At 35.3% G+C, this 26,813-nt stretch overlaps 1 protein-coding gene across 1 annotated transcript in view; it reads right to left on the minus strand.

Annotated features, from left to right (window-relative positions):
- Positions 1–496: 496 nt before the first annotated feature.
- TET1 (tet methylcytosine dioxygenase 1) overlaps positions 497–26,813 on the minus strand; it is a 126,572-nt gene continuing 100,255 nt past the window's right edge. The window contains exons 8-12 of the mRNA XM_046655000.1: positions 24,503–24,653; positions 20,069–20,158; positions 18,148–18,285; positions 15,230–15,578; positions 497–10,008 (exon numbers count right to left, since the gene is read on the minus strand). Coding sequence (XP_046510956.1) covers positions 8,996–10,008; positions 15,230–15,578; positions 18,148–18,285; positions 20,069–20,158; positions 24,503–24,653 — 1,741 coding nt within the window. The 3' untranslated portion in view covers positions 497–8,995. The remainder of the gene's footprint in view (positions 10,009–15,229; positions 15,579–18,147; positions 18,286–20,068; positions 20,159–24,502; positions 24,654–26,813) is intronic.

Here is a 26,813-nt window from a genome sequence, read left to right on the forward strand (position 1 = left end):
ACTTCAGGTTTTACTAAATACTTTAGGATGTCAACTTTAAAATACTGTTCGCATGCTGTGTTCAGGATTAAGTTTATTAAAATAACGATAAACCCAAGGGAGGGCATGAGTCAGTCTAGACCCAATGTGATTCACAGCTTTGCCAATTACTAGGGATGTGAACTTAACCAGTTTAAGCTTCAGAATTCATCTGTAAAATGGGGTTGGTAAGAGTTGGTACATAATAGTATCACTGTGGGAATTAAATAGTTTACATAAAATGCAAGGTTTCTGGCACATAAGGATTCCATAAATGCAGCCATCTTGATTTTGTGTTGTACACAATCCATATATTTGGTGATCTCCAAATATTAAATCTTATAATCCTTTGTAGTTAAAATTGTGTGAATGTTATCAGATATTAAATTTAAAAAAATACTATTTTGAAAGGAAAGAAAAATTAGACTATCAGGTGCAAAATATAAGTATAAAATTTATTTAAAACCACCCACAAAGTTCTGTGTAATCAGGAATGATACAATTTGCAATAGTTTTTTTAAAAACTCATGACAAAGATTTAAAATATAATTTCAATTACAGTATTCATTTAGCCTTATTCAGTTAGAACAATTAAAAAAAAGAAACTTTATGCTCTAAATAAATGAGACACACAAAGAAAATATCAGACAATTTCCACGACTATCTTTACATGTATGTTTCAATACTAGTACATTTCAATGCATTTTGCTACATAAACATGAAATCATGTACAACTGCTGTGCACCAAAATTTAGCTTAATTAGGTCTTTCAAGTAACATGCAATTCCAACTCACGAGTCTTCAAGTACTGCTAGTAAGTGTTCCCTTTTTGCAGAGCACTACATGTTGATCCTGAATTGAAATCATCACAATTAAGATTCTCTCTTTCCCTTCTACATGGTGAAGTGCTTTTTCTTTAAACTTTTCCCCAATATGTTAAGAATCAAAAACGAATATTTGTGGAGTTTTAAAATCTTTTCCTTACTAACTTATTCATTGTATGGGATATTCAATACAGTAGGACGGCATTAGGTAAAAATAAATCCCCTAAAGCAAAAAAATCAAAGGTACAAAATAAATAGTAAATACACTCCAAAGAAAGAAAAAGTCAGCTAGAGACAGGAATATTAACTTGTGAAATTGATATTTCTCTATTGGGAACTTAGCACTACTCTATTCCACCATGGTAAAAACTTGTGAATATTTTACTCCCACTAATGATGAGCACTCAGTCTTCTCCTTTGAACACGTATTGATATGCATCATTGTATGTACAGATGGATATGATTGGTTGGTAGGTCACTATATAGCATAAGAGAAAATGAAGAAACTAGACATTAATGCTTTTCTTTCTGCCAAGCAGTTTTACGGGTTTCTCTTTAGGGAACATTTCATGATTTCTTAGTAACCCAAAGATTACCATCCACCCATTTGTCATAATGCAAAAGCTGCCCTTTATTTTTCACTATAAGACCATTTCTGAAAAAATATTTCTTTTAAAGCACCTATAATAATGTTAAGTTAAAAAAAAATGACGGTACATAGTGATAAAAAATATTTAATCTTTGTTTTTTTTAAAAGAGCTGTTTTTGTAAAGTCCTGTCATCAGCCATTTTATGTCACAAACAGGCATTAGTGAGGACAGGCAGTTACTGAACTCAATCACCAAAAGTGGAATTTATTTGACTATTTAGGGCAGTTTGGCCTGGGTTTCTCATTAGTAACCCATAATTTACTGATGGAATAGCCAAAATATTCTAACTCCTTAAATTTACAAAGAGCTTACTAAAAACTTTACAAATACATGTCATTATTTTTCTTAATTCTCTGGGCAAAGGTATGTTCAACCTTTGACTCAGAGATTTTACGTGGCTGGAAACAAAGTGGAACAAAACAAAACAAAAATTCAAACAAGTGGGAGACAGTACTATCTCTAAAAGATGACAAGAACTTTGTTTTTACCATGAATGCCTGGGAACTAAAATAGTTTACCCATCACATTCCCTTCAAGAAACCTGCATCTCAACATAACAAATACATTGAACTTTGGTTATTAGTTGCTGAACTTAGTCTTTTTTAAAATAATATTTTTTAAGCAAATCTTAATTAGGACATTTCCCTCTCTTTTAGTAGTCCAGAGACATTTTTATAAAAAAATTTTCTTACAGGGGTTAAAAATAAAACTTCACTAGTCTCAGCCCTAATGCAGAAGTCCTGGGAATTAGGGGAGACCCCCCAAAGTATGCACAAGAAAATAGCTGGCTAAATAATAGTGGAAACAAAGAAATTCAGAAGCATGTTTTGCATACAATAAGTAGCTTTTATATTATTCTTAGATCAAATCTGACAGAATTTCTACTTGGTAAAACTCTCTAAGTATAGCATATGGTGCAGAGATGCATCTAGCCGTCTGCAGATGTTAGATGTTCTGGTTTCAGACGGGCTGACTTGCTGTGTGACTTGGAGCAAGCCCTTTGCTGTTCTTGCTAATCTGCAGGTTCTTCCCCAGTAAGATATGTTCTCGGTCCAACCCTCGGTGTTGGGGAGATAAAAACAGCTCAAAGTAAAGCAGCTTGATAACCGAAAACACTATGAAGTACAAGGATTATAATTTTTCTTTCCATTGTATTTGCTTTCAAAATGATTCTTCATTTTGAGCTGCTATTTTTCAGATAAAACTGGTATGCAGTGCGGAGAAGAAATATTATAAGTATTTCTCGGTGTTGAGCTGGCAGAGCGAACCTGCAGATTGCTGAGAGGAACACAATTCTCCCTCCTTTCTGCCCTTTAACTTCCCCCTATTGCATTCAAAAGAACTTCTGATGACTGAATTACCCAATCTTTAAGAACGCTTCTAATTACTTTCAGTTAATTTTTTAACCTTTCTCATCCAGATTATAAATAGTTCCTATTATTGCCAACAACCCAATTCCAAAACGGTAAATTTACATTAGAAAATAGATACCACTCACAAAATTGGGCCAGGAGATATGGAGGGAAACATGCAAAAAAATGCTGTCTATTCTATAGATCAGACCCGTTACTAACTCAAAGTCACTGGTCAGATAATTTATAATTATATGATGCATTGTTCAGAAATAGCAAAGTTGTATAGAAATAGTGATAGAATATTTACCTTCTTACATAATGTTTTGTAAAACGTTCCAACACTAGTAAATGAGTTGAGACTCAAACATTGTTGGGATTGGTAGAGAGCACTCGATGTAACCTGCGGTCTTATGACCACTATTGGTTCCTAAAAACTGAATTCGCCTCTAACTGAAAAGGGCTGAATACAAGCTCTTGATTCGTTTTGGTTTCATTCCAAAAAGGATTTGTGAGACATGATTTTAAAAGACAAGAAGACAACTTGACCAAGATCACTGCTATTCTTAAAATGAAGCATGTGTATTTGCGTGGGAGACACAGGGAATGCAGGCAGAACAAGAGAGAGGGGAAACAATAGAGTTTTAATTTAAGCAAAGTCAGAGGAAAGGATAAAAATGGTAAAAAGAATGAAAATATACTTAATGACACTGTAGCTTCAGTAAAATGAGAAAAGAAAAATAATAAGCTGAGTTTCTGGTCAAAGATTCTAAGTTTATAACCACTTAAATGGAGAAGAAACCAAATTACTTTCCAATATTGTTTCTCCAAAAATGAAAATGTTTCTGACAGCTGCAAGATTTTTTTCTGATGAACAAGACAAGAAAGAATGCCTTTCATAACAGCTGCTAGAAAAACTAGCTTTATACTGTTAACCAAGGTTTTTCAAAGTTGCACTCAAACATAAATGGGTTAAATCAGCAAATATGTTTAACATCTGAAAATAACATTCCTACCTTAGACTAAGTTTTCCTTTAATTTAGAGAACATCTACAGCTGAACAAACTAGAGGAAAATGTGTGACCCAGGCAGGATCATGGACGTCACAGAAGGGATGGGAAAGGAGCACAGCCAACAAAGAAAAGATTAGTAGCGGACTCTTAAAGCTAGAAATATCAAATACCGCATACTGCCCAAGGAGGAACACACTGTGGGGCCCTAAAGAAGTGAAAACTAAGAGTGGCAAAATAAGAAATACCTTTGGGTTACTTGAAGGAATAAAATACATGCCTTTTGAAGCAAACCGTGGTATTTGATTGGATGCCCAGAAGAAACAGGGATTGAAAAAAAGTCACCCAGATACTGGAATGCAGAGAATTAAAGTTTGTAGAGTTCAGTGTGGACAGAGTGATGGCTTCTTCCACTGTCTTCAAAATTAACATAGGAACTTAGTCTCTATTTTACATACAAGAGAAAAGCAAAAAGATGCCAATGAAACGCAATACATTCTACGAAAATACTCAAATTCAGCTTCTGATAAATGATGTAGATTCTTTCTGAATTGCATTCCAGAGCCATGGATGGCATCATTTTCTAACCTTGTTAGAAGGAGGCTCAACATGGAGCACAATTTGATTTGGATAAATTCAGACTCCTTCAGGAATCAGGGCACTGATCATATCTATCACTTGGTTAAGTGTGTCATACTACTGACACCAGAGTTACGAGTTCAATAAACTCAGGGGCAGGTTTAGGAGCTGTGCACAATAAAACAATATTCTAATTCATGTAAACAGCCACATCAAAATAAACTACGCTGGGACTTGACTGTGAGGCCAACTAGGTAGTAGGTGTGAAAAGACTGTACAATCATACCCATGTAGTAATATATACAATGGAAATATACTTTCCCCAATTATTTCAAACATTCAATCTTTTATAACTCCTTATATATGCCTAACCCTTGTTCCAGGGGAAATAAAAGCCTGTACTGTATAAGTACTTGATATTTGTTTATTGGAAAAGTAAAGAAGACTATTGCCACATTTTGTAGGATGAGTTAACAGGACAGTTTCATAGGTAAAAGTCAGTTAGATTTCCCACACAAGGCCCACGAAACTGCAGGCCGGGGAATCTTGATCCAATTTCATTTATCTTCTTTCCCTGAACCTCTCAGGAAAAAACCTAAAGCCATTTTATTTTTGACTTGTACCAAAAAGGTTATTTCCCATGATAAAATACCATCTGGGTGAGCAAATCAAGTTTGTTTTCCTACAGTCCTCCTAACCACAAAGTGGCCTTCATTCGACTGTTTAAATTCTTCTTACAAACATAATTACACACCTACATTGACATTCTGCTCTCTGGGCCCCAGTTATTGAACTATATGACTTCTAAGGTGTCTTCCAGTTCTGTGAGAGGCCACTACCATATTACCTTATTTCACAATTCCCATTGTAAATTTCTACAAAAGATCAAAACTCAGTGTTGTACTAACTCTAGACAAAGAAAAAACGATTTCCATGCATCAAGAAGTTGTGAAACAGAAGGTAGATATATATTATTAAAGGTCACATACAGCTACTCACTTACTTGGCACATTTAAAGGAAATGCTGTGCCCAGTATTGGTGGAAGTTGTCATGCAATGTCAAAACTTTGTCCCAGATCAAAGATCTTAATATAATTTGTTTTAAAAAGACTAAACTTAAATAGTTTGGGATTATTTTCATACATGCTATTGTGAAATAAATGATAATCAGTAGGAGTCCACTGAAGTAATGACATTAGAAAGCAGGTTACTTCATATGAATTAAGTCAGTATCTCATTTACACAAGGGTATGCATTCAGTTAAGTATGTATTGGGGTTATGTCTTAAGTAAAGCGTGTATGGATCTCCTCTGGTTGAAACATCATATTTAACAAATTAAATTATTTCATCCACATGCAGATTGCATAATAAAGATGTTAGAAGGTTATTTAAGATGCAAAACTTTTGCTAACATGTTGCAAAAATTTACCTACCGCTATACATTTTTGGCTAGCCTCACTTTCCAATTATTATATATTTCAATTAGGCTTGTGACATGACATATTTGGTACTTTGTGGATACATTGGAAAGAAGATGTAGGTGAGGCTGACAAGCACAAGAAACAAAGTTTTTCAACAATAGCCTAAGAGCCATTAGAAATGAGATTTTGAAGGGCACCATATTTTGTAGGATTCTACAATAGGCAGGAGTTATTCTTTCATTATAGTTGGTAAGTTTGTATTATGAAGAGGTTGGACTAACCTGGGGGGGTCATATATCAATGAATTCAATTATCATACCATGAACAAAGGCAGAAGATTGAAAACCCAATTTGAGTGCTATAAAAGATGTAAAACAAAAGGTGATCATTACAGTAAAACATAACAGAGGTGCAGAAATAATGTTAGATGACCAGTCTTCTGAGTGAAAATATCATTTCAAACAAATTTATTTCTTGCTTCATGAGAAAGTGTTCTAAAAGCAGTGTAGCCCGCATACAATCACAATGCTACAGAACATTGAGTAAGCATAAGCTTTTAAAAAAGTCACAGGGCAGACAATGGGATGGTTAACTGGTAAACTTTTGCAACAGAGCCCAACAAAGTAGGAATCCTGTGTGGTTCCAACCATGCGGTTATCAGTTGAGGCAGGCCATTCATGGTGTTAATTATAATAAAGGAATGGAAACATTTTAGTTGAGACTGGATATTTTCATGTACTTGTTTTGGTAAACTAACTTCGCAAATCCCAATGTTCCTCTAAGTCAACATTGGTGCTTCAAGTTTAGATTGTTAAGGAACTTATTTACAGTTAGTGACTGATTTGAATTGCTGCAGATATATCACAATGGATTGTTGTGAAGGAAATTTGCTATTTCTTTGAAAAATATGTGTAAGAGTTTCTTTTAGAACTTTAATTCTTCAAGTTTATTATGTCATGGGTAGCGATTCAAAGAAAAACAAAAACTAATACTTAAATTTTGCAGACATTCAATGAGTATTGAATGCAAGAATGGACAGATGGGTGGATGGATAAAGGGTCTTAAAACTTTATCCAGTAAATCTGGTGAGGAAATAATTTCTAGTGGGAGCTAAGGCCTAAAATCTAAAACGAAATATCACAAGGGTATATTCCTGATAGTCTAATACTAGTAAATATCTCATTGAAGCAGCTGAAACAATAAACAATCACTTATTTATATACTTATATGTATAAGAAACCTTAGGCTCACAAAAATATACACGTTTTAAAACAGAAATCTAAGGCACACAAAATACTAAAACAAGTCAATGAATTACCCTATTTTACATATTCAAGAAGCAGAAATCTACTTGTACAGAATGATGGTCTACCAATGGGCATTTTGTTATTTACAATCCCTTCATATTCCTTTACTTGGATTAGTCAAAAGCTTGAAACTGATCCTTTGCACCATATATTATTTTAATATAAGTTACAGCGAGATTTTCTTTAGAGAGTTTGTTGGAACTGTTTGCTTTTGCACCAGAATTGTGAGAGTTAGCGGTTGTGGGCTTCCTATGGCATTTCCAAGGGAGAAGCACCATTAGGTTTTCCATACTCCCAAGGAATCTGACACTTTGAATGTTATAGCACCTCTGCATTTTAACAGAATCAAGTATTTCATTGAAATTTCTTCTTGTTCTAAACATTTTGTTTGGGCAATTCCATTTGTTTTGCTATGAGTCAATAAAGTAACGGGAAAAAATAATGGCAGGTTAAAATAAATGGAATGCCTATTTTCCTGTTACCTAGAACATAGGCAATTATCAGAGAAGATGAGTTAGTACATTCCCAAAACTAATATGCCTAGATAAACTACTTTGGATTAGCTCTTAATGGACAAAACCAGACTTATAATACCATTCCTACTGTTTTTCTAGGGTGTGGGTGTGTGTGATGATGATAGGGAATTTGTTTTCAAAAGATTTCTACAGGCATTTTATTCTTATTCTGTACCACAATAACTTTCAGAACAAATAAGGCAATTTGGGATGGGTAGGGTTCTTGCTGCTTGATTTTTGTATTTTATAATCCTAAAACTTTAGAAGCATTTGACTCTTCTGAATACTATTACCTATGTCCCATCTCCTCTTGGAAACACCTTTCATGGATCATACTGAGAAAGCTGGGGTGAACGTAAATTGGGGCCACTGTTGCTCAATAAGTCAGAAGATACCACTCTTATTTAGTTCCAAAGAAAACAGTAATCAATTTTGGTGATATACTTCCTAATTCCAATTTTAGAGATAATTAACAATTTTTGCATGATCTAACTATTTTATATAAGTAGCTAATATTTGAAGGAGAAAGGACACATTAAAAAAACACAAACCATATACATGATTAGAATACATATTGCAGCTAACAAGATGGAACCCTACACAGCAAGAATAAATGATTTCTCTTGTATGCAAATATGCACAAACAATAGACAATAGGATTCTTATACTATACTATTTCAAGTTACTTTTAAAAATAGAAAGTGCTTTTAAAATATATATTTACAATTTATGAACAGCCTCCAACCATTACTAACAATAACGAATTATTTTATACAGGAGAGATATTTTAAGAGAGAAAACATTTCATTGGTTTATTTCAAAGGAATATGCCAATTTTCTAGCAATGATTGGAAGATGTTGGAACAATGGCACCATGAAATAATAACTCAGCTTATTCTTTAACTGTGTCGATGTGGTTAAGCACCAGGAGCTGTGTAGAGTTAACACTGTGTGTCTTGATTTTACATCATAGCACAGGAACCTGTTAAAATCCTCTAAAAATGACTCTTGTTTCATAGTAAACAGACTTAATTTAAAGCACCAAACTGAGTGATTCTATCAAGGTTAACACCTAACCAAAACATTTCTTTATGTATTTAAAACTATAAAACTTTTATTTTTGCTTAAAATGTGCACCTTCTACCAATTGTCAAAATATAGTCACAGTTAAGAAATACCCACCCCATTTTTTTTTTTTTACCTCAGCCTTCAAATGGGTGAGATGAAGATATAGTAAACGACAACATGACTTTCTTTTAACAGCACCTTGAAAAAATACACAGCACTAGCAAAGGCATTAAGAAGGGGAGAAAAGCCTTCAGACCCAATGGTTATAGGGCCCCGCAACATGTGTGAGAGCATAAGGGGACACGGTGACAACGTTGTCATGGGTTAATGTTAATGCTTTATGAGAAGGAATTTGGTTCAATTCATTAACTTCAGGGCACAGTTCAGGACCCTCATTAGCTGCCTGGTCTTTCTGCTCTGAGGCCTTAATTTTCTTATTCTTAGCTTCTTTAGCCTCGAACTTAATCTTGTTTAGTTCAAAACCGTGTTGGGGCTTATTCAGGTTTTTGTGCTGGTAGAAGACGAGGGAGAGGCGTGTTGGATGATTCCGGTTTGGGTTTTCAACGGGAGTCGTAGCATGAAGCTCTCGCCGGGCACACTCAATCAGAACAGAGCCGTGAGCAGGTGCTATTGCCACCCCACCAATGTTGGCATCCAAGAAGATGTGCTCACTGTCTGACCAATACTCATCAATATGGGGCAACTTCTCCTCAGCAGGTGACAGGGCGTCATCTGAGAGGGGGTCATCTGATAGAGGCTCATCTACTTCAGAATGCTGCTCATCTTCTTCCACCAGAGAGGAAGCAAGTTCATGAGGAGAGGTGATGAATGGGGGCTGCTGGTTTGGCTGATTAGAAGTTAGCTGCTCAGATGGACCAGTAGGAGGCTCAGAATAAACCAGGGAATCTGTCACAGGAGTAGACAAGGTGGGAAGAGGAACCACTTCACCAGGCTGTGCACTTCCAGTGCATTCCCCAGCAGCTGCATTAGCACCACTGTGTCTTGCAGAAGGCATTGTGCAGTGGGGATTGCTACCTCTTTCTGAAAACCCGTACGGATCTGATGCGCCGTCCTTAAAAGGAACTGTTGTGGCTGAAGCAGTGTTACAGGACCAGGGGAAGCCTGGAGATAAGTTTGCCTCTTTCACTGGGTGAGGAATGGATGGGGTCAGTGAGTAGGTTTTAGTGTTGTCCAAATCTTTGACGATAAAATGGGGTTCAGTTTCACTTTTTATTTCAGGTTGCAAGGTCTCAGTTTTACTCCCTAAACAGAGAAAAGGACACCAAATTTGAAGATGAGTACAAACTACTTTGGTAGTTGTCTTTAAAAACATTTTTAAGAAGAAGTACAAAGAATAACATAAGAAAACATTGATGATGGCAATGTTGGTCAGTTTTAGTTTATTTACTTTAAGTCAAACACACAGGCATGCATTAAAAAATGTATGTAGTTTGGGATGCTTTTTCAACTGACAATTTTCCTTAAAGAATTCTTCCCTTTGGAAATAATCATAAATAAACGGACAGATCTAGCCAGAAGGATGTCCACTGTTTAAAATAGTAAGATATTTGGGGCTGGCACCACGGCCCGGTGGTTAAGTTCATGCACTCCGCTCCGGCAGCCCAGGGGTTCGCCGGTTCGGATCCTGGGCGTGGACGTGACACCACTCGTCAGGCCATGCTGAGGCGGCATCCCACATAACACAACAAGAAGGACCCACAACTGAAAATACACAACTATGTACTGGGGGGCTTTGGGGAGAACAAGGAAAAATAAAATCTTTAAAATAGTAAGATATTAGAAATAACCTAATTGCCTATGAAGTAAATATTAAAACCATACATTGGAATACAATGCAGCTGATGATATGACGACATGGAGCAATATTTAACTACTCAAAGAGATGTTTAGATACTTCAGGTATTGCATGATCTCATTTTTTGGGAAAAAGTAAAAATGAGTAAGTTTATCAGTATTTCTGGGTAATGAAAGTATCATAACCCGCAAAGTTAAATCTGAGGCAAAGTCACAGAAAAAATTTTAGTTGAAAAAAAGTCACTTGTAACCCTCCAAAACAAGCACATTTAAGTTTTGTTTCTTTCTCACTAAGTAGGTAGATCATTATTATCACATTGGCCAATGCGGGTAATGTGCTCCGACATACCCACATAAATCTCACATCAAATAGAAACATTTTTCTTGAGGACATTCTCCCTGTTTTGAAGCTCTAAAAAAACTTTTGGAAGTGCCAAAGCAGCAGATTTTAGGAACAAGAAACAGAAAAAGTAAAGTGGCCATGTTTTAAAATAATTAACAATGTAATAGCAGACACTGATCTAGTTGAGAAGATCTGCAATTTTTCCCTCAGACAATATAACCTAGAGACACAATAGTTCTCATTTCTAAAGAGAACTTATACATAGGACCCAAGGAGTGGTACAGTGAGAAACTTGTGCTACTCTCGGTGGCTGCGTCTACTACTGTGGAGTAGAAGTTGTCAACAGAACATAAATCATGGGAAGGAAGGAGTAAAAACAGTGATGAGTCTTTTACTGAGTTGGATAAACCTGTAAAAAAAAAAAGTTCTTATGCAAAAGATTAGAAAAGGACAAGAGGTTATGGGCCAAATATTGTGCATACAGCTACTAAGGGGATATTTATTTAAAAAAAAAAAACTGCACGCTAAGATGCTATTAGGGAATGACACAAAGACGAAAATGATAATTGCTGTTTACAAGCAGCATGGAACCAGATATATGAATCCTAAAATAAACATAAATTAAATATCTGTATAATAAAATGGAGCTAAAATAAAAAGGAATGATAATTCTTCCTGCCCTGCCTCTTCAGTATCTCTTTATTGAATCTTTCTCAGCATTATATAAATGCCTACATTGTTATCTCTCATCTTAGAAAAACAAACAAACTCTCTTACAAATATAAAAGCCAAAGCAGTTAAGGAATACCCTGTAAATCTAATTTTGAATATCACTATAAATTCATGGTGTATTTTTTTCTTTAGGATCCTTGGAGAACTGGCTGACTTTAGATATGGAGCAGGATTATATAAGATGAGCCTGGAACATCTTGTTGGAACAGAGGCTAAGGAAGCTATCAAAGATGACTGGGGTCATGACGAAAGAATTCAGAAGCCAGCTTGATGGGTTTCTACTGATCAAAGATGGAACGATTGAGGATTTTTAAAGCATTTTCAAATTTAGTTGAAAAAAAAAACCTACTCAATATGCATTAAGATATAAGCTATGTTAAAAAAACCGTGAGATGAAAATGAAATTAAATTTTTAAAAACATGACCATGCTGGAAGATACTTGGGAAGTAACTTGTATTCTGAAAACTGGTGGAAAAGGGCAAACAGTCAAGCACATATTTATTCTGATTTCCCCACATGAACCATACCTCAGAATTAACAATTTATTGATAAGGACAATATTTCTTTTTTTAAAAAGATCAACAAATGATAGACTTTGTTAATCCTAATGAAATAAAGAATATAGAATATGATAAGTGTTTCTAAAATCATTAGGTAAAAAGATGAAGCATAATCAGTGAATCGGGTTGACAGCACTTGACTCGTGGATCAGTCTTTTTTCTTTTTTCTGCTTTTTCTCCCCAAGTCCCCCCATTACATAGTTGTATATTTCAGTTGTACGTCCTTCTAGTTGTGGCATGTGGGACCTGCCTCAGCATGGCCTGACGAGTGGTGCCATATCAGCGCCCAGGATCCGAACCAGTGAAACCCTGGGCCACTGAAGCAGAGCAACACAAACTTAACCACCCGGCCATGGGGCCGGCCCCATGGATCAGTCTTAACATCACAAAAAGAGACATCATCATACACCATGTACCTCTTAATGTGAATAAACAGAAGTGTACAAATCACAGATAGTCTTCTTGCTAGACTAATTCTTTTTAAAAACCCTGAAGCTGAATTTGTCTCTACAGCACAATGGTTTGTGCTATAATGAGAAAAGAAAAAAAGAGAGAAAAAGAGGAAAAGTAATCTTTAAATTAAAAGAAGAATAGGAGACATATCAACTAAACATGTGTGACCTTGTTTGGATACTGATTTAAATCAAATGTAAAAAACAAAAAATCAATCAGGAGACAAATGGAGTAATCTGAACACTGATGGGTTTTAAGGTATTATTTAATTTTTTTGTTTGTTTTAGGTATTATGATTATAAAGATTCCTTATCTTTTAGTGACCGATACTGATGAATAAATGGATAATGTGACTTCTGCAATTTATTACAAAAAAATGAAAGAGATGAGGCCTGGGTAAGGGTATAGATGAAATAAGAATGGCTATGTATTGAAAATTTTTAAAACTGGGAGCATATGAGGGAAGTGGGATTCATTATATAACTCACACATTTTGTACATTTTTTTTTTTTTTTTGAGGAAGATTAGCCCTGAGCTAACATCTGCTGCCAATCCTCCTCTTTTTGCTGAGGAAAACTGGTCCTGAGCTAACATCCGTGCCCATCTTCCTCTACTTTATATGTGGGATGCCTGCCACAGCGTGGCTTGCCAAGCGGTGCCATGTCCGCACCCAGGATCCGAACTGGCAAAGCCTGGGCCACCGAAGTGGAACGTGCAAACTTAACCATTCCTCCACTGGGCCGGCCCCATACACTTTGTACATTTTTAAAAATTTCCATTTAAGAAAAAAACCTCCAAACCCTATAACCTTCGCTGTAGTCAAGTAATCCCCTTTATAGCCAACCACAAGAATTTCTCCTATTTCTTTCCCACTTCCCCATAAATCCACTTCATTTGTTCTCACCACCACTCCACTGAATCTGCTCTAGCCTTCAAATTTAATGGTGGAATCTCAGTCTTCATCTCACTTGACAGAGAAGCAGCATTTGACATGTTGATCACTCCATCCTTGAAACACTATACTCTCGTGGTTTCACTCCCACCTCACCAGACTTTCCAACTGTCTTTTGCTGGTTCTTCTTTATCTCTGAAACCTCTACAAATTGGGAATTCCCAGGATTTGTCCTTGATCAAATTTCTATCTCCTTCAGTTTCCCTGTGATTTCATGGCTTTAAATATTACTGCTATGCAGTTGACTTCCTAAATTATATCGCCAGCCTGAACTTGTCTGAACTATACTGTTATTCAGCGCTTACCTGACATCTAGACTCAAATGTCTGACAGGTGTCTAAAACTTGACACGTCCAAAAGTGAGCTTCTGCTCTCCCTCTATACCCTTGCAAATCTCTTCTTCTCTCCCCGTTCCTCACGACAGTCGGTGGCTTCTCCATCCTTCCACTTTCTTCAGGCCAATAACATCAAGGTAAACCCTGAAACTCCATTCTGTCCACATTCCAGATTTAATCTATCAGAAATTCTGTTGACTCTACCATCAAAACATATCCAGAATCACACATTTCTTATGTCCTCCTCATTAGCCCTCTGGTCCAAGCTCCATCACCTCTCTCTTGAGTTGTTAGGATAGCCAATTTACGATCACCCTACTTTTCTATTCTCTGCCCCACTTTACTCCAGGTTCAACTCAGCAACCAGAATGTTAGGTTTGAGTCAAATCAGAGCCCTTCTCTTCTGACATCTCCAGTAAGCTTCATCCCACTCACAAGAAAGGCCAAACTCTTTACAGCAGTCTATAAAGTCTGAGATGAATTGCTCAGACGCCTCCTTGCCTCTCTGATCTCGTCTCCTACTATTCCCCATGTTCCACACTCTGCTCCAGCCACACTGGCCTCCTTGCTTGCAACAAAGAGTCAAGGTAAATTCCTGCCTCCTGACCTTTGCACTTGGCCATTTCCTCTGCTTGGAATGCTATTTCTCCAAATAAAAACATTGCTGATTCTTATTTCTTTTAGGTCTTTACTGAAATGCCTCACTCTCAGTGAATCCTTCTTTGACAACCCTATTTAAATGGAATTCTTTCAGAGCACTGTCTCTTCTCTTTTTGACTGCTACATTTCCAATACCTAGAAAGCAGTGCTCGGTAATATTTGTCAACTGGATTACTTAAATTGATGCTAAAGGTGATCTAGGAAGACTTCAAGGAAGTCATTGTCACCTCATGTATGCCAAGAAGAAGGAGTAGAGCTTCAAAATAGATGGGGCACAAATGACAAGAACATATTTTTTTTTTTTTTGAAAAAAGTATGAGTAGAAAAAAATACCAAGAAATTCTGATGGGTCACTTTTTCATTGCCTTTTAGTTTTGGCAAGCATGTAGAAATACATTTAACGTCTTACTTTGAACTCTAAGCAAACTATATCATAAACAATAAGATTTAGGAACAACTAACTAAGTTAATTGATTAAGTGATGTCTGATCTAAACTTTTTCTTTTCATAATGCCTCATTCCTGACAGAATAGCAAAGATAAAGGAGAAGAAAAATAAGATGCAAAGGAAAGTCCAAACTCTTCTGCCAATGAAAGCTGTGCACAGAAAATTGGCGGTGTCCATTGGCCTCACCTAAAAGTGGCAGCGAGGAAGTCTTACTGCTGTTTGTCATTGAGTTATTCTTCCGCTTGATCCGAGGAATGAATTTCTTCTCCACTGCCCTGATCTTATGAGCAAGAACCTCTGTCATCATTGCTGCTCTCTTCTTTCCCGAACGAGGAACTGGCTGAGTAAAACGTGTTCTTTTTTTGCGGCGGGGTGTGAGCACCTCGATGGCTCCAGATTTGATCTTGGCTTCCATTCCTTCCCTTGAGCCAAACTCATCTGTGTCTGAAAGTTTATACAGGGGCAGCACATGAAGCTGCTCATCTTGAGGAATAACACCCAATGAACGGTTATCTTCTCGAGTTAAAGTACAAACCTAATAGGAAGAAAACATGAGATGGAAAATATAGGTCCTGCATATTGGTCAAGTTATTCCTAGCTTCTTACTGTTGCCATTGTGAAAGGGACCTGCATTTCCATTTTGTTTTCAATTGCTTACTGCTGGTATATTAATTTTGGATAAATATCGTATATATCAAGCCACCCAACACTATTCAATTCTAGCAAGTTAACAATTGTTTGTAAGCAGACCAGTATAATTTTGAGTTGATTTTATAAGTAAATGATATTATACATGTTTATGTATTTTGTAATATTTTAAATATTCTTTTTGTTACATAGCATCTTATTTCATTGCTTAAGTTAAGGAATGGTTAGTGAATTGCTCACTGCCTTCATATTAACTATTAAGAATGGTATTATTTTAGCCTATACATCACCCTACTTCTTAATATTCAAATAATTTCACATTCCTTGGGTAGAGAGGAATTAATTATGATGAATTTTCTAATTTGCTATGTTGTCATCTAGGATTTTTCACTTCTGCCTGTAAGTGGAATTTATCTATAGATTTTTTTTGCCCTTTTTGTCAGGGTGATTTTAATTTTATTCACTAAATAAACTGATGATATTAATGAAGAAAAGAAGAAGCACAAGAGATTTCTCTCTCTAGCAGGACTTATATTCCAATAGTTTAAAAAAATTAACAAAAACATTTTATCTGGATAAATTTTCTCTTTCTGCTCCATTTTGCTTCTATGCTAGTTAGGAGCATATCAATCAGTTTGCCTGTCTTTCTTTTGGATGGGAAATAGGACATCTTAAGAAAATTCTGTCTTGACTATAACCTATCTCAGCCCTTCTCCTTACTTTAAGTTATTTTTATGCATTGTAGAGAAATGAAAATACAGAAGTATATACAGGAAATTTCTGATCTTTGATACCTAATATTAGTATGCTTTTTCATAAATTAATATTTTAATGATAATTACTTTTCAAATGTCATTAAAGATTCATCAAAAATATATCAGTTTCATTATTTTTTTATTAAACACATTTCTCCTACAGCTAAGAGCTCTTTCTAAGACAGTAGAGATGTTATAAGAGTGAAAATAAATGAAATTGCCAGATTTGACTTTCAAGGTTGATAGAACTTGGTGGATACAGAAGGTCAAAAAACTTAACTAAAAGGTTTTAAATCACACTATTTTCTCAATATCTACGATCCTGTTTTCCAGCAAGGCTTGACATATTGAAATCTCTTGGGTGTTATTTGTTAAGTTTCAAATAATCATGTTAAAAATTAGAATCTTCCACCAATAAATATTTACTTAAATCAATTTATTTGCCCACAAGGAGACTAAGAAGGGGATAAGAACTAGACATAGGAGCACAATTAGAAAGACTGGGGAAACAGACAGGGTGAAAGGAGAGTTGGCAGTGAAATTTCAAGAGCGTGGGTGTTCAGAGATGGGGAAATCTGGAGCTATGCCAAGTTCTAGGTGCAAGCCTCCTTGCATAAGGAACAAGAGCAGTGGAGAAGAACAAGTGCTGAATGATACACAAGAGAAGCAGAACTACAATTTAATTTGACTCTGATCCTAATCCAGCCTGAACATAGATATTCTATAATGAGGCAATTCAGGTCCAATGTACTAGCCAACCAACGATGATGAATTACTCTCTGGCTAAGACTCATCTGGATGGATTTACACAATTTCAACATTTGGAAGTAACGTTGGTCTCAAACGCTACAGTCAACATCAGTGGAGAGGAGTGATATGCAAAAAAGTTATTTTGGCTCCTTAATCTATCACTGATAGACTTCACAAACAAGGAAGAAAGGCTGACTTCTGATGGATCAGACAGTGCACTTCCAATCACACTGTAAGAGCCTATAGCTGTGTCTTATATGGGGCCAACCAAACAAAGTGATGTAGTACAGAAATAGAGGCAATCACTCGCTATTAATCTCTGTTGTACTAGGTGAGAAGAAGATCATTACATGAAGCAAACTCATTTCCCTTACAAAAGGACTATTGCATGATTTTTCCTGGGGTCTTCTACCTAATTTAAGTATCTTTTGATTGACTCCATGCTATGGGTATGTGAGTCTTTTCATGGCTGTAAACATAGTATACATATCTAAATGCAAATATTTCTGATAATTTTGGAATATTAATGTAACTTTATACATACTGGCATTAAGAAACAATACGCAAAAAAAGGACAATAAATTTGGCACAGTTCCCCTCACAAAAACCCTGAGGAAAAGATGGCAAAAAGAAACATTAAGTTGCTTCACTTGCGACCTACCAATTTGATAGCACAAAATTGTTTCCCTGAATAATCATAGACTCCTAACTCCCAGCAAACATACCATAATTAAATATATAATTTATGACTTTCAACAAAAATATTTGTTTAAGGTTGGTGCTATAAATTTTTGGAAGTACTTCAATAATTACTTAAATAAATACTATTGATACATATACTACGAGGAACAGAACATAAAACATGCTTCGTCACGACAATCATATTTAAGGACCTCAGCCTAAGCATATACTGATCGAGCTTTCAGGATCAAAAGCCAGCCAGGCACATACCACAGTGCTTCCATTATTCATGTTGTGAATGTCCCTGTGGGGATGAGCACAGAAGTCTAGGCAAGCAGTGACCCCAGAGAAAGGACGACCTTCTTTGCTGCCAAGACGACATTCTCGGGCAACATGTTCATATTCCACCTAAGGAAGAAAACATGACACACAGTTTCAAGAGACAGAAAGATCATCTGCACTAAACAGCAACAAATCAATTCCCAACAAAGTTCTTAAATTAATTACACTTTGCAATTTCAGAGACTTCTGACACTACCGTGTATTACTGTAGTGAATACGGAGCTCAGTAACATTTAGGATAAAGAGTTTGAGAATACATGGAGTAAAATGACAATCACTGCCTATGACTTAGGGCAGGGAGAGGACACTAATACCTGCTGGTGGTGGATAAACAAGTCGAGTAGCCTAAATTATTCCATTAGGAAGAAAGACTAATACAGTGCATTAATCACATAGGCAGAGTGTTCAGTGTCTAAAAAAAGTAGATACATAAATATATATTCATGAACCAGTATAGAAGGTGAATTTATGACTCTGCTTAAAATGGAAAGTTGGAATTTAACAAAGAACATGTCATTCATGATAATACAAGTAACCTAAAGATTTGGAAAATATGGACCTCTGGTTATGTTTAAAATTAAAAAATATTCCCATATTTTCTACTTTGTCTGATATATGATTTGCAAATCTTTTCTCCCATTCTGTGACTGCCTTTTTCTTTTCTTTTTTAAAAAATTTGTCCCCCCACCAGCTTTATTGAGATATTACCGATATATAACATGTAAGTTGAAGGCATGCAATGTGATGATTAGATACGTGAATGTATTGCAAAATGATTACAACAATAAGGTTAGTTACTATCTCAATCCCTTCACCCAACTACGGTTATTTTGTGTGTGTAGTGAAAACATTTAAGACATTTAAAAAACTTTTGAGTATATAACACAGTATTAATTATAGTCACCATCTTGTGTATTAGATCTCCAGAAATTATTTATCTTATAGCTGGGAGTTTGTACTTCTTAACCAATCTCCCTATTTCCCCCAGCCCTCACTTACATTCTTGATGATGTCCTTTGAAAGACAAAATTCTTAATTTTGACAATCTACTTTTTCTTCATTTCATTTTTCGATTGTCTACTGTTAGTGTATAGAAATACAATGATTTTTGCATACTGATCTTGTATCCTGAAACCTTGCTGAACTTGCTTATTAGCTCTAGTAGTTTGTGTGTGTTTGTGTGCACACACGTGTATGAATTCCTTGCTATTTTCTACATACAGGATCATAACATTGGCTAGCAGAGACAGTTTTATCTCTTATTTTTTAGTCTGGATTTCTTTTACTTGCCTAATTGCCCTGACTAGAACCTCCAGAAAAATATTTAATAGAAGTGGCACGAGTAGACATTCTTTTCTTGTTCCAGAATTAGGCAAAAAGCTTGTAGTCTTTTATTATTAATTTTGATGTTAGCCGTGGGTTTTTCACAGATGTCCTTTATCAGGCTGAAGCAATTCCCTTCTATTGCTAGTTTGCTGAGTGTTTTTATCATGAAAGAGTTTTGAATTTTGTCAAATGACTTTCTGCATCTATAGAGATATCACGTGGTTTTTGTCCTTTGTTCTATTAATATGGTATATTACATTGATTCATCATGAGTTGAATCATGTATTTCTGCTTTTATAAGTTGTATTTCTAGAAATAACCATAATTCTGTCACTCTGGAGTTTTAATTCAATTGCCAAAACAGAAGACTTTTTAAAAAAAGACTAGATAATTTTTAAAGCTGTCTAATAAAAATGGAGATACATTAAAGATCAAATCTGAAAGGGTGTCTATTAACAATGATTTTGTTTATATAGAAATTTCAGCCATTTTTAAGAGCATTGTATACGGTCCCAAAACATACCTGGTTTTGATACGCAAGTGGAGCATACTGCTTATAAATTGGAGCTAATCGTGTAGCCAAACTCTGCAAATTATCTTCAAGGTTTTTTTCCTACAGGAAAAGACAGTCCATAAAAGTTGTTTCATAATGACATGAGTTTAAAGCATGAAAATGAATCATAAATCATTGCTGATGTGTGGTCGAGGCGTACAATTCATACTTACCCCGATAAAAGAGCTACCATAGAAAATAACATGGAGTTTGTTTTGAGGAAGATTAGCCCTGAGCTAACTGATGCCAATCCTCCTCTTTTTGCTGAGAAAGCCTAGCCTTGAGCTAACATTCATGATCATTTTCCTCTACTTCATATGTGGGACGCCTACCACAGCATGGCTTGCCAAGTGGTGCCATGTCCGCACCTGGGATCCGAAATGGCGGACCCCAGGCCACCGAAGCAGAACGTGCACACCTAACTGCTGCGCGACCCATCCAGCCCCCGGATTTTTAAAAAAAATCTAAAGTATTAGTCATTGTTATGCTTTAATTAAGTCTTTTGAAATTAAAACTCTATGTTATCTAATGGTATTAGGGGTAAGTTGCAAAACTGCTTATGTTGTTAAAAATGAGAACCATATTTTATACTTATTCAATAGTACTGAGCACTTGGAAGTAAATCAAGACAAGGTTCCTGCTGGCCAGGAATTTTGACACAGAGCAACAAGCTTCTATAATAGAAATGGGAGAGCAACACACACAAGGCACCTACTATGCACCAAATCCTGTACTAAGAGCTTCAGAGGTAATAAGTGGGCAACAGGTTGTTTAAAACCAGTGTTTTCTTTTCTGCAACATAATGGCTACACCTTGAAGAAGACTGGGTAGGACTGTGACAAGGATTAACACCATATTAAGAATCTGGATTGCTACTGATAGTAGAAACATGTAAGACTTCTTCAAAGGATAAGTGTCATGATAAGAGTCCCTATTAGAAATGTCACTGATGACAGTACGAAGTATGAAGCAGAGAAGGGAGACTTTTAAACAATAGTTGAAAGACCGCTATGATATTTTAGAGATGATTATGTCATAAATCAACTCACAGAGTTGATAAATGATGAGTCACATCAAAGAAAGACAATTGAAGGGGAACTGAAAGCAAGGATGGAGGGACTTAAGGTTTGAGATTTCTGCCTCATTGAGATTTGGTAGATGCCAAGAACACAGAAAGAAGAGCTTCGTGTGGATCAGTTCACCTCTGGTGTGTATCAGATTACAAAAGCCAAACCCACATAGCAATGCAGACATAAGAAAGTTAATTCTTGAGTGCTTTCAACAAGCCTCAATCTTGGCAACTGTAAAGCATCAGTGATTTTTGGTTTCCTACTGATTTATGTCGATGCTTTCATCGAAAAAGAAATTCACGCATAAAGGGTCTATATCTAGATTACTCTATTCCATTCATCTGTCCACTTAGGTTTCTGTTACTTAATTTAACTTACTAAGTATAGTCAGGAAAGTCAGGACTCTACTTTAAAAACACTTCCTGGCTATACGCACACATTAATTGTTCCATTTATTTCAGGAAAACTTTAGAATTATGATTTAAATACCTGTTTAAATGATTTTGATTATGTTTTCTAACACTTGAAATATTGGGTGGGATGGGTAATTGTGTTTTATTGCTAGTAGAGTATTATGAACCATCCAGTGTCACAAGTCAGATTGAGTAATTTGACATCTTATGAAATGTCTCATTCATTGTGTGGAAATGTTGAAATAAAGTAGGCAAATAGAAACAAATAAAATAAAACTTGATTAGCTGACTATTGGTATCATTTTACAAACGTAAGGCTCATATTCACATTGTAAAAATCCTGACTTTCTAATTGTTTCATTAGAATGAATGTGTGTGTCAGATATAGAGGTTTCTTATTATCAGATCTTTACTTACTGGGGCTCAAGCATACATCTCTCTGCTCTTCTCAACCTATTCTTGATCTCTAGGACCATCATATCCACAGGCATGGCTATAATTACCACCTGGACCACAGATCACCCCTTGAGCTTCACATTCTTATTATTGTTGAGTTAACATCACAACTTGGATTTCCTTTAGGAATCTCCAACCCAATGTGTCCAAACTGAATTCATAATCTGCCCTCTACAAACCTGGTCCTATTTCATCAAGGAATAGCACCAATAATTTTTAAAATCTTCCCAGACCACCCAATGCTCAGCATTTAATCTATCACAACCATAATCCAAGTCACTATTATCCCTTCCCTGAACTATTTTCATAACTAGCTTATCTTGCTAAACCCACTCTTGGCCAACTCCAATTCATTATTCAAAGAGCAGCCAAAGGAATTTATTTTTTTATTAGGCTTGAGCTAACATCTGCTGCCAATCCTCCTCTTTTTGCTGAGGAAGATTGGCCCTGAGCTAACATCTATGCTCATCTTCCTCTATTTTATATGTGGGACGCCTGCCACAGCATGGCTTGATAAGCAGTGTGTGGGTCGGCGCGTGTGATCCAAACTGGCGAACCCCGGGCTGCCAAAATGGAGTGTGCACACTTAATTGCTGCACCACTGGGCCAGGCCCCAGAAAGATTTCTTTAAAAGGCAAGTGTAATTATATCACTCTCTTCCTTAAAACTCTTAATGATCTTCCAAAATTCTTGACATAGCTTACAAGGCCGCAGCATGTGCCTCACTCTCCCTTGCCTGCTGAGCTTCATACTGGCCTTCTGTCAGTTCCTGGAATGAGCAATGCTTCTCCCTGTATTATAAGCACTATATAAACATTACTGATTATTAATAATAACCATAAGCAAAAAGTGATTTCACATTCATTAATTATATAATAGTATTATTGTTATAGGATAAGAATTTAACAGTAATGTCAATATTGCTAATATATTTATATAGTAACAGTTTCATCATATAATATTTGGAAAGAAAACTTAACTGGTTAATTTTAAGGAAGAAACTGACACATCATCAAGAGTTCTGATCTTTGAACATGGTACCTTTCCATTTTCAAGTATTTTATATGTCCTTTATTAAATTTTTATGTTTTCCCTAAAGGTCTAATAAACTTCCTGTTAGACTGCTTCAAAGGTACCTTATCTGCAAATCATAGTTCTCTCTCTCAAGTAATTTCTTTGTTTTATTGCAGTATATGGGAACTCTAGAAAATACTAAATAACTTTGATTACCTCTTTCAAGGGACCATTATTAATTCTAAGCTTCTTTGAAAGATGTTATAGTCACTATATTCAGATACAGTTGGATTAATTTCTGCTGTTTCATTTTTTATTTTCTATTTATCCTATACTCTAATGATTTTTTAAATTCCCTTTGTTGACTTATGGATTGTTTTCTTGGTAAAGAGTTTTTCCCACAAGTAGTTCAAAAGCTATAAATTCTATTTGTATTCACCTAAAAAAATTTTAAACATATACCTTCTCAAATATATGTTTTTCTGACAAAATCTAGAGCAGTGTCTTCCAAGCTGTGGGTCATGACTCATTAGTGGGCCATGAAATCAGTTTAGTAGGTCACAATTAGCATTTAAAAAAGAAATGAAATTTTATAAAAAACATTATACTATATCACAGTGATCCTTAGCAATAAGTATATTGCATATTAACTTGTTAATATTTTAATATTATCTTTGTTATGTATAATAAAGCTAAGTATTACTTTCTGATAGTTTTGTTTTAATTAGTTACTTGTATACATCTATCCGTTTAGTGGTTTGTAATATAAAATGTTTCTTACTTTTGGTCACAGTTCAAAGTTTGAAAAACACTGATCTTAGAGATAATCAGTATCTAAATTCTCCCCACTCCAAACAAAGCATAAAACATCACCACACTTAGTTCCTGTAGGTGCCCCACCTCCTCCCATTGCCTACCCACCCCTGAATTGATAAGAGTAAGGAATTATAGGTTGTTATTTTAATTAAAAAATGTAAGTACTCAACTTATTTAAACTTAACAGTAAGGTTGACTAATTTCTTTGCTCACCATGGCCTCGTGTCCCGGACAGATTGGTTCCGGTTTCATATATCTTCTTTCTGGATTACGTCCTTTAGTAATTCTTTCATAGTAGTTCTGTGGGTAGTAAACTTTCTGAGTCTTTGAAATGTTGGCAAATTCGTTTATTTATTCTTCCTACTTTGGCTGGGTATAAAATTCTAGTTTCCTTTAACAATGATTCTCTCTGGGGTTAGGGGAGGAGGAGGAGGGAGCCAGGGACAATCGGAATTTGGGTTGATAGTTGAAGACTTTACCTAATTTATTTAGAATTTTAAACTATTTACTTATATATATAGTTTTACTATTTTGTCACTACTTTTTAATATTTAATGTTTTTTACTATTTAAAAAATTTTAAAGGAATGTACTTATATACTTATTGTGTAATTCAAAAGTAAAAAGGACACTTACGTGTAAGGGAGAGCTCGGATCAATTCTAAATCTTCTAGGGCTTGGGCTTCTACCAAATTTGCAGCCATTGAAATACATACTCCATGAACAGCCAAAAGAGAATGAAGCTCCACAAGTCTCTGGATCAATTCCTTGACATGTACAGGTACGACTGTAAGATGGTAATTGCAAGGAATGAACTGATAAAGCAGACAATACCTCAGACAGAACATTTCAGGAACTGATTTTAACATATCTATCTTATTACTTATATTATCTAAAGTAGTGTTATGTTAACACAAGGCTCACTGTACTTGAATATAACTAAATTTTTAACTAAAATGTTTGTTCACAACTGTAAATCCAAATAAATGGCAATAAACTATACAGATCTGAAATCTCCATGACCTTGTTGTATTTGGAGATGTCCAAGGAGGGGAAAAAAGGGTCTGGATTTTAAATCCTGGATCTGTTCCCTATTAGCAAGAAAAATTAGAGCACCTCATTACCTCTTTGGACTTTAGCTGCTTCATCAGTAAAATGACATTGATACAATCTTCTGAGAATTGATAAAGGATAATATATATTGTATGAGAGAGGTCAACTTTTTCGTGACTTTTGTGTGTGTGTGTGTGTGTGTGAGGAAGACTGGCACTAAGCTAACATCTGTGCCAATCTTCCTCTATTTTTTTTTAATGTGGGATGCTGCCATAGTGTGGCTTGACAAGCAGAGCAGGGTCTGCACCCAGGATCTAAACCTGCAAACCCTGGGCTGCCAAAACAGAGCACATGAACTCAACCACTACGCCACTGGGCCAGTCCCTCACTTTGTCAATTTTAAAGAAAGTCTTTATGAACGTCACAAGAGAAAAAATTGATCAGAAAACCTGTTTCATTCGGTAACTTGATAATTTTATCACTTGGGGGGCATTTCTGAGGCCCTAAATAGACTCTAAGGGAAGATGATGATGATTAGAATATATACACAAAGATATGAAACCAAGGAAATAAGTCTGCTCTTCTGGTGACTACATTAATGCTCAAAATTTCTAATAGTATGTATGAAGTACTTATGTAATGACTTAAAAATATGAATAAAATCTCACATTTTAAAAAAATAGTAAATGAAAAGAACAGAAATTTAGAGATCAAAACTATTAGTTTTTTTTAATTGTGAAAGTCTGGAAAATGCTTGATATGTAAGATAACATTGAATACAAAAGGATCATTCAAGATACTATGAAGGAATAAAAAGGGAGGAGGGATAGTTCAAATATTCTAACTCCCTATAAATCTTCTGAAAAAGATGGAATATATGTTTTAAAGGGCAAAATATTACAATAAGTTGATGGAGAAGAAAAATGGGATGCAAATGGGATCAAAGGAGTTAAATTTGAAATTGCAGAAGGAAATTAAAGTTGTCAAAGAAATAGAAAAATTAGTAATTTATTTATGTTGTTGAAATAATACATGGGAAAGCGAAAAATGTAGTTTAACTATGGACAGTTATTTAAAAAATTAAACACATAGGAAAGGAGAAAAATTGTGAGAACTAAAAGACCTCCCACAGAGTATCTTAAACTGTTAATATCACTGATAATGGGACAAATGGACCTAAAACATATCCTAATGCCATGGACTCAGTGTAGTGTTCCTGCCAATAATTGCTAGAACTGAGTGGAATCAGGAAAAAACAATCAGACAAACCAAAATTGAGTTACAATCTCCAAAATTATCCTGTTCCCTTCAGAAATGTCAATGCCATGAAAGACAAAGATTGAGATAAAAGGATTAGGAGAACAAAAGGACAAAACAACACAACCCATCGAATCCTGGGTGGAGGAAAATTACTATAAAGTATAGTATTAGGAAATAGATGATATCTGAATATGAATTATAGATTAGATAATAGCACTTTATCAAAGTTAAATTTCTTGACTTTGATCATTGTACTGGAGTTATGTAATAGAATGTCCTGATTCTTAGAAAATACCATCCGAAGTAGTATTTAGGGGAAAAAGACAAAGTCTGCAACTATCTCACAAATAATCCAGAAAGAAAAAAATAAAAACGCAATAATATGTAAGTTTGTATGTATGTGTGACTATGTCTAGAAATGCAAACGTAACAGTCTTAACAACTGTGGAATCTAGGTAACGTGTATATAAGAGTTCACTGAAGTATTCTTGCATCTTTTCTGTAGATAGGAACTTTAAAAAAAAGCCTATGCTAGATCTACCTTGATGAAACATTAAAACAAGTTATTAGATTCTTGGGAAGATTAAATAAGATAATATATGGATATCCTGTAATGTCTTCATACAAGAGGTAT

The sequence above is a fragment of the Equus quagga genome, chromosome 2, assembly GCF_021613505.1.
Source record: "Equus quagga isolate Etosha38 chromosome 2, UCLA_HA_Equagga_1.0, whole genome shotgun sequence".
Classification (NCBI taxonomy): domain Eukaryota; kingdom Metazoa; phylum Chordata; class Mammalia; order Perissodactyla; family Equidae; genus Equus; species Equus quagga.